We start from the raw sequence: 15,115 nt of genomic DNA, 5'->3' as shown, positions 1-15,115 counted from the left end.
GATGTTCCAGAGAATCTGTTTGGACATTTAAAGACTCAGGAGGGTGGCTTGTTTTGTCTTGAAACTGTTCTTGTTATCCAGTCGTTTTCATTCTCCTTTTATTAAAATAAAACGGGTGAGATGTTGGGGTCTCCTCCCCCCTGCCATGGAACCCTGGGAGATGGGCCCTGGGGGGGAGACACAGGGTTTCCCTGCCCCTGGTCAGCTTCATTCCCCATTGGTTGGTTTGGGTTCCCTGGTGTGGCCAAGGACCCTCGGGTCCTGTGACTGCGGGGTTCCTGAGAGAGCCCCGGCCATGCGGCAGGAGAAATAAACATCTCTGAAACATCTACCACGAATCTGTCCATATATACTTTGTTTCCACGGGACTCCTGGTTTGAAATATGCTTGTTGCAGTAACCCCCGCTGCAACATGGGGTGACTCACAGGCATATAGCTAAGCATGCATATCTATCTCAGCAATATCATCTCCCTGTTCAGTGCTCTCCTGATGCAGGAAAAGAAAAATGCAAGAGCTATAAACGCATCAGGAGGAGACAGGAGGAGATGAAGTCATAATAGAGAGGCAGAAAGTATGTTTATCTTGTGGAGACTGTGCTGGGCACTCAGATCATTTAGTTTGTGATAAATATTTAAAAGTGTCACAGGGCCAAATGACAGGGAGTTTAGGAAACAAGAGAGATGATCTAATTTAAAAGTTTCAAGCTGAGATTTTTCCTGTGGAGCTGTTCATTTACCAACAGATAGGAATCAGTGGACAGCTGTATTGTTTTTGATATTCCTGTGATAATCATGCTATTAATTGCTTGTGCTGGTCTACATTTTTTAGCGTTTTTGTGGGGGTACGTCAGGAAAAAGTCTGGGTGATATACAGAGTGTTTGCTACCGATAATCCCAAACAGGAGTTATGCTCTCTATAACAAATACAATCCATCAGTACAGCCTTCAAGACTAATAGAAAATTTTCATGCATTTTACTGAGATAACATAACTACTAACATCCATTAACTTATTTATTTTTAAAGATTTAATGTTTAATTCAGCATTGCTATTTGTCTCTCTTCTCATTTTTCTAGATAAGTGTGACAGGGTATGAGATCCTGCCCTTTTGTTCCAAAGCCACGTGCTGGACAGCCCACATACTTACCTGATTATGAGTTCAAAGCCTTGTGCAGGTTGATTTAAGTGCTCTTTTAACTGATTGATTGATCCCGCAAAGGAAAAAAAGAACCACAAACCTTTGCTGGAGCACTGGCGTTTGCTTTTGATACACCACAAATTGAAATCGTGGCAAGGGTAGTGGAGCAGAAATAGTGATGGATTCAGTCCCAGCATGGTTGATGATTGCCTGTCATTAACTTTTCTTGTTTTGATGGTCTTCAGCCTGTTTATGTATTCTGTATCTTGAAGACTCCCCATTAGATATTTTTGTGTGTTTCACAATGTGAGGGTCACAGTGAGGCTTTGGGTTTGGATTTTTTTTTCTGTCTGCAGTCAGTGGAAGATCCCAACAAATTGCTATTGTTTTGAGTGCTTGTTGCTAACTAAGATGACTGTCTTCTGATATGCTTCTCAGTGTGTAACCCCTCTGGGTTTTTACACCATTGTATTAGAATTGTATTCCTCTTCTCAGGAAAGAAATCATCTTTGTGTGTTAAAGTCTCACTTTTCATATAATATACTAAGAGTATATAGAGTGTTTTCCCCTCTTCTCTTGAGAGGCTGATGGAAGAGACAGTGCCCTGAGAGATCAAAAGTGCATTATCTCTTTGATGTCCTACCTCTCCTCATAAGTAAGATAGAAAGCGTCTGGTAGGGAAAAAGGAACAAGACATAGATTTTGTTTGTGAAACTGTACAAGTTAAAAAAAAAAAAAAGAGAGAGAGAAGAGAAGACCATGTTTTTGGATTTGATTACTAGTTTCCTTAATGGACACCAGAATTTTGAACAGCAAGGCCACAATGGACCAGGCCATGGTTTTAATCCTTATTTCCATTGGTAGATTTTCAGCTTTGCAGATTTTTACTGTGAAGGTGCTGAAGCATTGGCAGAAGTTGCCCAGAGAAGCTGTGAATGCCCCATCCCTGGAAGTGTTTAAGGCCAGATTGGACAGGGCTTTGAGCAACCTGGTCTAGTGGAAGGTGTCACTGCTGGGGGGTTGGAATGAAATGATCTTCAAGATCCCTTCCAACCCAAACGACTCCGTGATTCTTCAATGATTCTATAATTTTAGATTTTGAGGGTTTTTTAATGAATACTAGTGTTACCAAACAAGTGCTACTTCTTGGGAAATGGCACTTTTACAAAATCCTGGCATTTCTGAAAACACGTGATGCTCCCAAAATAAATTCCAGGTTTCAAATTATTTGCCCACTGAGTTAACATGCCTAAAATCTCCAGGTTCTGGAACATACTCATTTCTCTAGTTTATCTTCAACTAAATGAACAGGACATAAAGCATTTAGAGAAATTATGTTTTCCCAGTCCTTCCACCTAATTACTGTGAAAGATTTATGGCAAATAAGTCTAGCTGCATATTGCCAAACTCAGAATGGGAAGTTTCCTGCTATAAAAGTATAAGTCTTTCAAATGTCAGCTCACTTGTGAGTGTACCAAAACAAGTATTTTGAGTCCCATTAGAGTTGACTAACAGTTTTTCTGCTTTTTTTTTTTTTTTCACTTCATATTTCTGGGATTAGAATATAGCAAACACATTGAATAGCTATTTATTGGTCTAAAATGTGATGCTATTCAAAACAGAGTACATCCATCTCTGCTACTGTGAAGATCTAATATTTTTGGTTTGAGTCCTCTTTATAAGGAAAAGGGGGAGGATGGGAACGTGAAAGGGATTTTCATTATAAGAGTGGGGGACAGTGCAGGAATTACATTTTGAGGGGCTTCGATTAAAATGAAAACCTCCTGTGAGACTGCAAATCTCAATTCATGTAAAAGTGTATGTCTTCTGTTACTATAGAGGTTATACTGTCCAGGAAGAAAGTCCACACAAACCCAGTTTGCACATGGCCTTTGAGCAAATGGAATTTTTTGAGTCTTCATCTGTCTACAGAAGAAAAAAAAAAAGGGGGGGGTGGTGCAGGGGGTAGAACAGTCATATTTCAAGAGTATCAGGATTTTTCATGCAACACTGTAGAGGTATCCTCTTATTCCAGTCTGTGTCAAGTTTCTCTTTCCACTGTCTGCTAAGAACTGTTGCAATTTTACCCTTAAAAGGTTACATGCTTGGCTATGATCTTTTGGGGGGAGAGCTGACATCTCCAGGCAACACCTTCACAAGTGCTTCATTACTGCATATATGGAAGTAGATCCTTTTTACACAGCATATTTCACATGAGCGATGCTTCTTTCTATGAAATGTAAGGGCAGAACAAAGTGATTAAAGTCATTAATGTTTATGCAGCAGATAAAGGACATATCAGGCAGGCTGCACTCAGTCTGGTATGTCTGTCTGTACAAGATTGTGCTGGGGCTACGAACTCATTTTCAATTGACCATGTAGTATGTAGATTGGATTGAACCTGTGATTATCTTTTGTTAAAGAGAGTATGCGTGCATGCACGTGTGTGTGTGTGTGTGTGTGTGTGTGTGTGTGTCAGAGAGTGTTCTGCATCTTCATCTCAGTCTACCAATTACTATTTAACTCAATTTAATGATTAGACCTTCTGGCAGGAAAATGTAAAAAGGAGCTGGATTTAGTACAGGTGAAGCATAACTCCCTACTATGCAAAGTTTCTGCACACAACACCTTGATTATAATTCACTAGCACTTAATAAGAACTGAATTTTTATTTGAAGGTCAACTAAATTAAATCACATACTAATTAATTTAAAAAATAAAGTAGTGATTAATTATTTCCAGGTATTCACCAAAGTCTGGGCTTCTGTGGGAGTGCCATTGAAAGCAAGTCACTGATTTTCTGCATTCTCTGAAATGGAGTCAAGTTCAGTTGGCTGGAGGGCTTGTGTTTTCAGAAACAGAATTAGGTATATGACTTGGCTAGGGGTTACCCCTAAAAATTCTCTTTGGGCAACCCAGAAGCCAGTTAGTATCCTGCTTGTAAAATGTAATGGGTATAAATTCCTCTTTCGCCAGCTGTAGCTCTCTGTATGGAAAAAAATTGATGTCCTAAAGACATAAATGATTGAGAAGGGATAAACTGAAAGATAGAGCATTTTAAATGCAGGGCAGCTGTGCAAATCGACATAAATTAGTCATTGGTAAGTGCATGAAAAAGATTGACTGAAAGGCCAATATGTGCAGAAAGAGGTGTTTAAAATCAGCTCCTAGGTATATATTAAGACATCTAAATGACTGACCTGATTTTCAGAAGTGCTGAGCATTCAGCAGCTGCCAATGAAATGTTTTTACTTCACCCTTGGGCTATGATTAGACCTAAATTTCAACCTGAAAAATTTCAATTTTAGGTAACTGAAAAAGAAACTTTTTAAATGAAAGAATTTCAACATCCTCAGCCATAGCTGTGGCTTTGCATGCCTACTACAGTGAAAACATTCTTCTGTCCCTTAGTTAGAAGGATTTCTGGGAAAGCAAAGTGGCTAACACAAGCTAATTTGCGGGCTTTGGGGTTTTTTAACCAGGGACATCAGCACCACGATCCAACCAGCCACTTAACAACTTCCACAAGGTTCACTTTGAGCTGTTTGTAATGTGGGTTTTTCACTTCTTCACATTTAATTTGACCTGAGTTGTGCATCCAGATGGGGTCCAGCCCCTGAACCATTCAAGAGGTATTTCTGCTTTACCCTTCACCAGTACTGGCATCTGCAACAGTGAGCACTAATCTACTTAGCTGGCTTATTTAAAGCCTCCTTATTTTTTAATATTAGCTGACCTGGAGCCATCCAGCTGCGCTCCCGTCAGTCCAGTGTGAGATCCTGCTCTTTCGTCTCATCCCTCCAATCCTTTCTCCTGGACAGGCTCTAAACAAGACGGTCAGGTTTTTCTCAGCCTTTTTTTTTCCCAGAGCCCTGTACAGCAGGTCCTGCCCCTTATGGCAGGAGAAGGGTGCCCATAGTTTTTATACCAGCTGCACCTGGAATTTCTTGGGTGGACAGAAGGTGAGATGCCCTTCTGTCAGCTTGAAGCACAAATGGGTGGGAGAAGTATTCAGTGGATGCCACCTGCAGAGATGAGCTGCTTGGTCTATTACCTGAAAACTTGCTAAAATATCTCTACGAGGTGTTGCACCTAAAAAGATCTGGTTTACCAAGCCATTTAAACTTGGGCTCCAATAAATCTAATTTGTTATAAAGACAGATTAAAATGAAATCTTGGTGGATATAAAAGTTACATTTTAAAGTCAAAGCTCAAGAATCTCTTGGTGGATATAAAAGTTACATTTTAAAGTCAAAGCTCAAGAATCTCCTCCTAACTTCTCATAAATCACCATTTTATAGTACTTCATTTTAACATATTTTGCTTGTTTTATGAGGTGAATACCCTAATCATGTGGCAGCCTCTGTGCACACCATTACCTGTAATTTTAGATGTCTGCTTGATTTCTTTCACTCTGGAAATATTCCACTCATTTATCACAGTATCATGCTTAAAAAAATAAAATGCACTGAACCTGTTTCTTTCCTAATGACCAGCTTTTTCCCTCTTCAATCTTCTTAGAGCTCCCTAAAACATGGGGATTTATCTATGCTGTGTACAGGACCCAGGTGTTTTGCACACTAGAAACTACTCAGTAAATAAGCCATACAGAGAGTAGCTGGGAATGTGAATTTTAAAAGATCATTAAAACCACTTAACATGCAGTTCTTACCATCTCCCTTCTTCCTTAGCTTTTGCAAAATCGTCTTAGAGCAATGTTGCCTTATACAGCCAAAAGAAAAAATGAATGGTATGGAAAAGCATGGGGATTTATGCAGGATTTAGACAAATAGTGCATGATTATTGGTAGGAAGGATAGGATTGATAGTTTACTGCAAGCTACGTGCTTTTCTTGGATATGAATTCAACATACGGTTGATAGAAGCAGTGAATATACTTGGGAAGTATTCTGATCAGTTTATTTAAAGCCTAAATATTTTGTTCACAGGTTGTTAAAGACTGGGGCTAATTCCCTGGTGGATTCAAGCATGCAGTCTCATAAGACACTTGTTCCAATAAAATGGAGGGGTGCTGAGGCAAGCACTCCTGACATGGACACTGCCACTCCAGCCAGCAAGGAGGAGTTTCGAGGGAACTAAGGGATGCTCAGACTTCAATGAGTACTTAAGCTCCTGATGTGCAGTAGATAAAAGTGGCCTCTCTTTGGCTTATTTATGCAATTGAATGTCCTGTTTGGTTCATTCATGTGTGATGTTAGGAACTGTGCTCCAGTGTGGTATCAGAAACACAGATTTTTTTTTCAGTCCTGACTGGAGGAGTGTTAACCTTTACAGTCCCAATTTGTACTTACCCAAAGTAAGTAGTGCTCAGTATGTATGTTATCAAAAAGCTAAGCAATACTGTGCTGTGAAAGAATATCCTGGCTTGGATTCTCAGGTATGACTTAACAGATAATTAACTGTGTTAGGAGAAGACTAACATTGCTTTATGCCATTTTAAAAAATCAGGTGCCTGAGAGGTGAACAAAGGCCTTAGGGATGGCCAGAGGCCATGTAGACCCTGGAATCATATAGGACTATAATACTAGGCTTATGCACAGTTGCACAAAGCTCCAAAGGGTTAAGTGAGCACAGGGGATCAGCTGAGTCTGAGGAATACCACTGCCCTACTGAAAACTTGCACACAGAAAGTAGTGTATCATCAGCATTTTTATTGATCACTGCCTTTGGTTTTACACTTCCACTTTTTCTTGGCACAGATTTGCTTCATAAATCTGGGTTTATTCCTTTGCTTTATTTTATTCTTGTTAATCCTGAAAGCAAATCTGTCTTTGAACCTTTTGGCTTGAATATTTAGTGCAATATTTGCATTTGAAAAGAAGGAACCTTTGATATGGTCTTGACCTTAAGGATATTGGAACTCAGAATCTGCATGATAACATCAGTCAAGATGTTACAGCTAGGCAGTAACTTCTGTCCATTGTCTGTTACTTTCAGAGACATGCTTTGCAAAAAACAACTTGTGAAAAACTATCAGTGTATATTGCCTGGTATAATTTGGAATTCAGTGCAGTTAAATTGCTTTCTCAAATACTGGGGCAATAGGACAACTGTTTATGACAAAAATGAAAGTTTAACACAAAACTATAATTCCTTAAGAATAATGCCCATGGGGCAGACTGCCAGCTGTGCCAATAGGTGGGAATAGCAAAGACACCCCTCCCTCTGATGCTCCACAACAAACAGCAGCATGATAGGGCACATATGTCAGCCAAGCTCGAGGCTTCTTAAAATCCATTTGTTATCATTGACCACAGCACATAATTGTGCCTCTGATGCTGTGGATTGATTTTTGCATTAAATTGGAGTCATTCCTCATTCTGGGAAAAAAGGTGGCACCTGTGAACTGGGATTAAGGGCACCAGTCTGGAAGTATGAAGTATTGTGCAATAGGTATGGGATAAGAGAGCTCTAGGGAGTGATGGGGCAGAGCTGCTTGCATGTCCCCCTCTCAAAGACTTTGATATCATACTTATCGTCACTTTTGACTGCTTGAAGGGCTGTGTTTGGGCCCTGGCATCATGGCACTCAAGGCAGAGGACTTCTTATTCCAGCTTTGCCAGTACAGCTCCTTTTACTAGCATGCAACTGTATCATACAGAAAAATATATCAATTTAGGGTATGGAGTTACAGGTAGTACAAATCTTGTCTTGACTGAAATCCTGAAAGCTTTGCCAAAAACTTCAGCAAACCCAGAATTTCCCTTTAAATGTGTTAAAAGCTTGCTTGAAAAATCCCCTGTAGAATTTTTGTGCTATTCCCATTTATACCAAAAGGTCCTTCAACTGGATTTTTGATTAAACTTGGAATTTGATAAAATTCTAATTTAGTTTTGCTCCAATTTAGGCTGATAAGGGTAATCCTTTGAACCTCATTGTACAGTATGTATGGTATGAAAGACTGGTGCACTGGTCTACCCAAGAAGAGTGGGTAGACATTAAGTTCATGGTAGGGTAAAAAAAAAGTGCAGCAAGTATAAAGTTTAGCAAATTGTACATCAGTGAGTTATTCTACTTTCAAACTTGGGTTTTTTAAACTTACTGTCATGCCAGAAAAGAAGTAAGAAACTGTGCAGGTAGTTAAATATTTGCCTTGGGGGATTATTTGCAGTTAATTAAAGCCACACACTCTCAGCACATACCTTTCCTACAGATTATTACATTTGGATCAGATTTTAACAACTCAGCTTTCTCACTTATCCATCTGAGATTATTTTTGGACACTTTCAGGAACTGAGTTTTACAGGGACATTCTTGGGTATATTGTAAGATTTGCTCAGCTATATTGTAGAGAGGGACGTTCCAGAATTTAAGCCATAGAAACAATGTCATAACGTAATTTATTATCACATGCTGTAGATCTTTTAGCACTGTCATTTTCTTTTTCCATCAAGCAGCATTCTAGAAAGCATCTCACACGGGAACACAAATACTAATTATCTGTTGCTGCTGTTACGACCTGGAGTGGACTTACCCCTGGCATCTGCACAATGTCCGGTTAGATCAGCGCTGGTTTTTAACTAGGCTCAAAGAGAGCTCTTTATCCAGTGAAATCTGTGTGTGATGAGGATGAGCAAAACTAAATCAAGTGTCTGTGTTGCTGTATTACCTGAATGCAGTGGAATTATGCATTATGCATTTCTTGATCCCCATGCAAAAACTGACTGTTGTCAGAAAATGCTGTTTGACGCAAAAAAAAAAATTCCCTGTGTTTATGAAGACCCTAGATAGCACAGCAATTGGACTTTCTGGCATGTAATTTAAGTCTCACTGTGCCACTGGTTCCAAGTATCGCTTCGGGCAGTTTGTTTTGATAGTCTGCCCCAAAAAAGGAAAGCACTCTTGGCCACAATAATGACCTTGGGAGTTCTGTCATCAAGTGACATGAGGCTAGGATTTGCACAGGGATTTATGGGATCAACTGTTTCTGGAAAGATTTAAAGTTTCTAGAAATCCAACGGTGAAAAACTGTTATTCTAAATAAATAACAAATCACTTTATTTATCAAGTAGGTGGTTCATACTATTTCTCATAGATTTGTGCCGCTCCACTCATTAGGAATAAAATTCTTGGTAGCGCTGCTGGTTATTCTTATGCATCCTTCCTTGCCAGCTTCTGGTTTAAGGTTTGTACTGCAGGCAAAAAACTGTTCAGTAAGGGTAGGGATTCCGAAATCAGTTTGAATAATTGAAACCCACTAGTATACTTCTGTAGTTTATAAGACTGTAGTTAAACAGATAGAAAATCAATCAGTGTATCAAAATGCCAAATATGAAGCTGGCACCTGTGGGCTACCTCTAACTTAAGCTACTTTTCCAGCATGAAAGCTGCTTCAGGATTTATTTGTTTGTTTGCTTTTTCCTCAGATCCTCTGAAAGACTCCAAAGGCACGCAGGGGGGTGATTCAGTGGATCCTGTGGTGTGTGAACAAGATCAAGCCAAAGGTAAAAGTTTTGTATCAAAGTTTTTTAAGACAGATATAATGAACCAGTGTGAAACTTCAGTTCTTCCAGTGTCAGCATCCAGTGGGTGTCAGCCTGACCTCTGCCACCTTAAGGAAACGCTGTTGGCTAGTAGAGGTTGTGTGTCAGCCAGTCATGGGGCAGTAATCCCTGATGCTACTGGGAAAGCCATGTCTCTAAATAGGTTTAGCCATACTGATCCTGGGTGCATACCATTATCATTGTCCTCCTGTGTTGTCACTGTGGTTCTGAAAGCCTGTGGGGCGTTTCTGTTCCTTCTCCTGACTGTCAAGTGCAAGTGCTTTACAACAGCTCCTATGAGAAACAGTGTCAAGGCTGAGCTGAAAAAGAAGAAAAACCTGTAAGTGCTGCAGGGTCAGTTTTGACCAGCTATTCGACAAACTTAATGTTTTGTATTGTTAAGTGATATTTTCATATATAAAATGTGTCTGACATTGTTCACTTAATAGAAGAAAAACAGTGCTTGGCTGAGAAATACCATGCTGTGTGCGAGATTCATGTTCTGTTTTGATGAATTTAGCATTGCCTGCATGCAACATCATCCTGATACCATTTTCTGTTTGTTGTATTAACAGGACAACAGGATGCTTCTGCAAATGAGGAGATTAAAACTGGGGCAGATTCCCAAGGCTCCTGCATGGAAATAGAAGGTACTCTATATGTGTCTTGAAATCAAAAAACAAGATTAACAAGCAAAAACACTTACATAGAATCATGGAATCATAGAATGTCTGGGATTGAAGGGACCTTAAAGATCATCTAGTTCCAACCCCCCTACCATGGGAAGGTGCACCTTCCACTAGACCAGGTTGCTCAAAGCCCCATCCAACCTGGCCTTCAACACTTCAAGGAATGGGGCATGGAGTATGTGTGTCTCTGGGATTGCAATGAGTCCCGGTGAGGACCCATGCTTGGAGTAGGCACATGGGATTTTGTGCTAAATCCCAGAAAGTTCAGTATCTTCAAGACTTTGCTCTGAACTAGAGCCCCTTGGATTTCCTTGGACAGTTTTTTCATTTTTACTCCTGGAGGAAAGTATCCTTTTCCCCTGTCAGTGTTTTTAGTGGCAAGGTCTTTAGTGGGTGTTAATCCTTTTATGTCCGTTTTGAAAAGCCTTATTCTTCATCTTTTTATCAAATTTATTCAGATCCACTGTTGAACCAAGAAGACAAAACAGAAGCTGAGATACCTTTGATTCTTGGTGCAGAGGAAAAGGAAGAAGAAGGAAAAGAAGAAGGAGGTGAGCCTATTATAAAACAGATGGAGACAGAGAATGCTGCGGGACTCATGTTATCCTTTTCTATTGTGAGGAAACATGGAAAGAACACATTAAAGCTTTTTTTTTCCCCCTAAGAAAAATCCTTTTTTTGTCTTATTTTTGAGTATTATTTTGATATATTGGACTTGAATTTGCATAGGAAGCTAAGTGCAAAAAAGTGCACACTCGAGTTCAAAAGTGATGTTTAAATACACTTCTCATTTTCAGCTTTTGCATTTAAGCACATAATACTGATTAAACAACCAATTTATGTCCATGTAAGTATCCTTTTGATCATGTTTGCTAAAAGCATCCAGAGTATTTAAAATAAATGGGTTTGATAGTTATTTGTGAAGTCATTAGTAGAGATTTAACTAAAGATTAACTAAAACTAGTAATTGTCATGAAGAAACCAATATTTGGAGCGAAAATGCAGAGTCTTCTGACGCAGTAATTTTTTTCTGGGAGTAAAGTATTGAAAACCTTGGGAATGCTTTTGCAAGGAAATGTAGAAGTTTAAGTGTTGGATACTTCTGAGAACCCTGCAGTCATCTCACCATTTGTAAAGGCACACGGTTATATAAAAAAAAATGTATTCTGTAAATAATTATCTAATTTTAAAGTAAATGCAAGTTAATTATATGGTCATTTGTAGAGCCCAAGGTTGAATTTTACAGTTCCAAATTAAAATGCCAACATGATTTTTACTGAAAATTCTGGTCAATACTAACTGTGTTGTCCTAATTATGAAGTCCTTTTCTCAGCAACATTGACACCAACTTAATTGCAAACCTGCATTAGCAATATTGACAGTTTTCTTCACTGCAAAGCCAGGTTAATAGAACCTCTTTGTTCATATACAGCTAAACAATATTTCCTTCCCTTTTTTTTTTTTTATTTCAATTGCCTATCTGAGTTGAGACTAATCAGATCTCCTTGTTATCATTTGTGCTAATGGTATTGGTTTTGTGCTGTGTTAATGATGATGAAGGTAGAATTGATATAATTCTTATGTTCAAATTCAGGTAAATGGTACCACACTACCTCAGTTGCAAACCCAGGTCATACAATACAGGCTCACTCTGATTGCAAATACCAATGTTGTTATGTTAATCTCCTCCAAATAGAAATTATTTACATTTTATTTTATGCATCATCACAAGCAAATTGGACAAAATTTATCTTCATTATTTGCACATTTTCTCCTCTTTACTACTGTAAAGTCCCCTACAGGACTGTCATTTAGTTGCCAGCAGAGAAATTATATTTCAACATCTGTTCTACTTACTACTAAAATATGCAACATTAAGGAAGAGCAGGTAATGTCAGAAAAGGGTTGTTCTTGGTACCTTTCCTTTTCCAGACCTTGATTTAGAAGTTTCAAATACTAAGTAAAGAGTTCTTGCTAAGTATTTTGGAACTTGTTCCTACCTGAGATCTCAGGTGTTGATACTGTGCAGGATTCATCTGATCCAAAGCTTGTTGAAGTCCATAGAAGGAGTGCCATCAGTTTAAGTGATCTTTTGGTAAGTTCCATGATAAGAGGAAATGTGTTGAGTCTGTGTGCAGGATAACAGCATAAATATTCTGTTCAGCTTCTTGCACATATACTAGCTTTGGCACAGGGAAAATAAATGGGTGCTCTTGCAGAGCAGGAGCAGAGAGGGACATAAAGACTTTCCCTTACATTGTTTCATTCTTGTGGGTATAACCACCCTCGTAGCTCATCTTGCTAGACGCTTCTTGTTCTGGTGGGCACAAATTCTGCCACATGGGTTTTGAAGGTTTACCATAAAGTGAAGTGGGTCTCAACAAAAAGAGGTAAAAAAGATCAGCTGAAGCTAAAACTGATAAAATAAGATATATTTCCCAATGAGAGGCTCCTCTTAATGGAAAGAGATTACCTGGCATAAAAAAGAGATTTAATATGTGACATTATTTTATGTAACCCAGGTGCTACCTCCTGAAGTAATTCAGCTGAACAGTTTTCCAACAGCACACACAGTACGTTTGACATAGAATGAAATACCATATTTTTGTCTAAGATTGTGGGAAAAAAGCTAACGTGGGACTGATAGTCCTGTTAAACAGAAATTCATGGATCTTAAGTTAGTTTGACCCATTCTAGATCTATGTGCATAGCCAAATGTAGCAACTACTAAAATGCAAACTACCTGGTCTTTCTGTTCTATGTGATATTTTTTGTGTGTGTTTTCAAACGCATCCCGGAGCAAAGGGTAGCACATACCTGCCTCTCTCTTCTCTCTGTCTCACTGGGACCATTAGATTCTTGGGAGTCATCTGCAATCCCTTCAGTCCTCAGCACTGGAGCTGTGTAAGCCACTAAAGGACCAACAAAGAACAAAATCCCTTTTCCAATCCTAAAGCTGGATTTCTGCTCAGTTACTGATTGCGGCTTTGAAATGTGCTAGGAATTTTTTCAATGATGTGGTTTTCCGTGGAAAAAATGTCTCTTTCTTGCTGTTTTAGAGATGTGTCTCAGTGTACATGAACTTCTGACAAACCATAGGTTATCTTCTGATTTAATTGCACAAATTTTACTGCCAGCTCACCTCTGTCTTTTGGGGGTTTTTAGAGCTTGCAGGGTCCTTTTTGTATAGCTCATTTCACTTCACAGCTCCAGAGTCACACCATAGTGCGTATTCCCACGGAGTCCCAGATCCTGGTGCTTTCAAGGCTCTGGGACGCTGGGAGCCTGCAGGAACCAAGAATCAAAAACTTGGCAGTCGCACTACTATACCGTGTTGCCAATAGTAAGAACCAAGCCAGATTACCCTGAAGAATATAACAATGTGAGGCATTGTGTGTTTCATAAAAGCCTGCTGTTGCTTTTTCCTAAATCAGTAATAAAATATCACGTGTGCCAATTTATTCCCTTTTTTTCTACTGTAACTTGAAGTTATATATTATGAGGGAGGAGCTGAAGAGAAAAGGCAAACTAAGATGCTTTTTAATTTTTTTCCGACTACTATAATGCACTCATTCTGGTTCACAAAAGAAAAATGAAAATCTATGTTTCTTATAAGATTAGGGAATGTTCTCAAATCCCTTTATTAAAAACCAGAGTAAGTGGTGATCACTGACCTATTTGCTGACTAGATAAGTGTACACAGTTTAACAGACCTTTTGGCAGTCCTTTTATATATGTACACTTGGAAATACTCCTGTTGTGTTGTAATGACCATGCACTCAGCACTTATTTGTAGGTTTAATCAGCACATTTATTCCACAACACAGTTTGGAGCACGTGGAAGTAAATCCCATATTTATTTGCGTGAATATGCAGCCAATTTCTCCTCTGAGCCCACTCTCACCTCTATCATCTTATTTCCCATCTCTTTCTATCTCCCTTCAGCAAGACATTCAGTATGATGATTTCGCTCACTAATCACCCTTATAAGTTGTTTAACACTTTGAAGGGGTAGGATTTCTGTCAGAGCACTAGAAAATGAACAGTTATTGCTGTTATTTCTCTGTTTTCTCTCTTCTCTATTTGGGCTGAAATATTTTGTCATCTTGTGCCGTCTGGAACATAGTTGGAGCTTGACCTGCGATGTTTCTCCACATGAAAAACATTAGAGTGGTTGGGTAGCATCCTCACCTTAACCATGAAGTTAGGGCTGGCTTGGGGGCAGGCTGGAGGAGGTTTCCATCATTTGCAGTACATTTGTCAATCTTCTGGTCAGTGCTTGTTTACTCTAAATTTGAAGTCTGCCTAATTTCAAATTTGAAGTCTGCCAAGTTCTCTTCTAGCTAAGACCAGTTTTGCTCAACAGTCTTTGTAACATGAATAACTGTAATCTGTAACTTTGTAGGCAACATTTTGTCCATTCTTCACTTATTCATTTTACTTTAGCAGGAGTAGATAATTTTATGGCATAATCTTGGAGAGAGCTAAATATTTTAAAACCTGGGGAAAAGCTCTCATGTTTTATACCTTCAGTCTCAGGCATTTATGGGATTTTATATGCATTGGTAGAGTCGTAAATAATGTCAAAATAATGGCTCTGTTATCAAAGTCAAAAATGTCAAAATGACATTTTGGCTGTAGAGAAACAAAAGATGTCTTGAGAAAGATCATTTTGGAAAAATCTGACATTTTTAATATTGATTCATGGCAATTTTATTGCTTAACCAAACTCCTTTAATTCTTCAAGTGGAGAGAGATGAGACATTTTCGGGGGGGGGGGGGGGG

The 15,115-nt window shown here is 38.9% G+C and overlaps 2 protein-coding genes across 13 annotated transcripts in view; one reads left to right on the top strand and one right to left on the bottom strand.

Annotated features, from left to right (window-relative positions):
• MACROD2 (mono-ADP ribosylhydrolase 2) overlaps positions 1-15,115 on the top strand; it is an 877,989-nt gene that overhangs the window by 824,342 nt on the left and 38,532 nt on the right. For all 10 annotated transcript variants that reach the window (XM_042049286.1, XM_042049290.1, XM_042049291.1 and 7 more), the window contains 3 exons: positions 9,525-9,602; positions 10,217-10,291; positions 10,789-10,881. In XM_042049286.1, coding sequence (XP_041905220.1) covers positions 9,525-9,602; positions 10,217-10,291; positions 10,789-10,881 — 246 coding nt within the window. The remainder of the gene's footprint in view (positions 1-9,524; positions 9,603-10,216; positions 10,292-10,788; positions 10,882-15,115) is intronic.
• The window catches only part of LOC121674730, a 35,639-nt gene that overhangs the window by 1,183 nt on the left and 19,341 nt on the right, over positions 1-15,115 (bottom strand). Inside the window, exons 2-4 of one of the 3 annotated variants that reach the window (XR_006019805.1) lie at positions 12,331-13,615; positions 9,834-9,961; positions 3,240-3,368 (exon numbers count right to left, since the gene is read on the bottom strand). Coding sequence is in view for 2 of the 3 variants with exons in the window: in XM_042049292.1 (XP_041905226.1) it covers positions 12,331-12,458; positions 12,587-12,810 (352 nt within the window). In the remaining variant the exon portion in view is untranslated. The remainder of the gene's footprint in view (positions 1-3,239; positions 3,369-9,833; positions 9,962-12,330; positions 13,616-15,115) is intronic. The other 2 variants (XM_042049293.1, XM_042049292.1) reach the window with 2 other exon arrangements.

The sequence above is a fragment of the Corvus kubaryi genome, unplaced genomic scaffold, assembly GCF_017639235.1.
Source record: "Corvus kubaryi isolate FWS band 111438036 unplaced genomic scaffold, C.kubaryi_AGA036_p1.0 70, whole genome shotgun sequence".
Classification (NCBI taxonomy): domain Eukaryota; kingdom Metazoa; phylum Chordata; class Aves; order Passeriformes; family Corvidae; genus Corvus; species Corvus kubaryi.
Note: the sequence above shows the minus strand (reverse complement) of the source record. Positions and strands in the feature narration are given on the sequence as shown.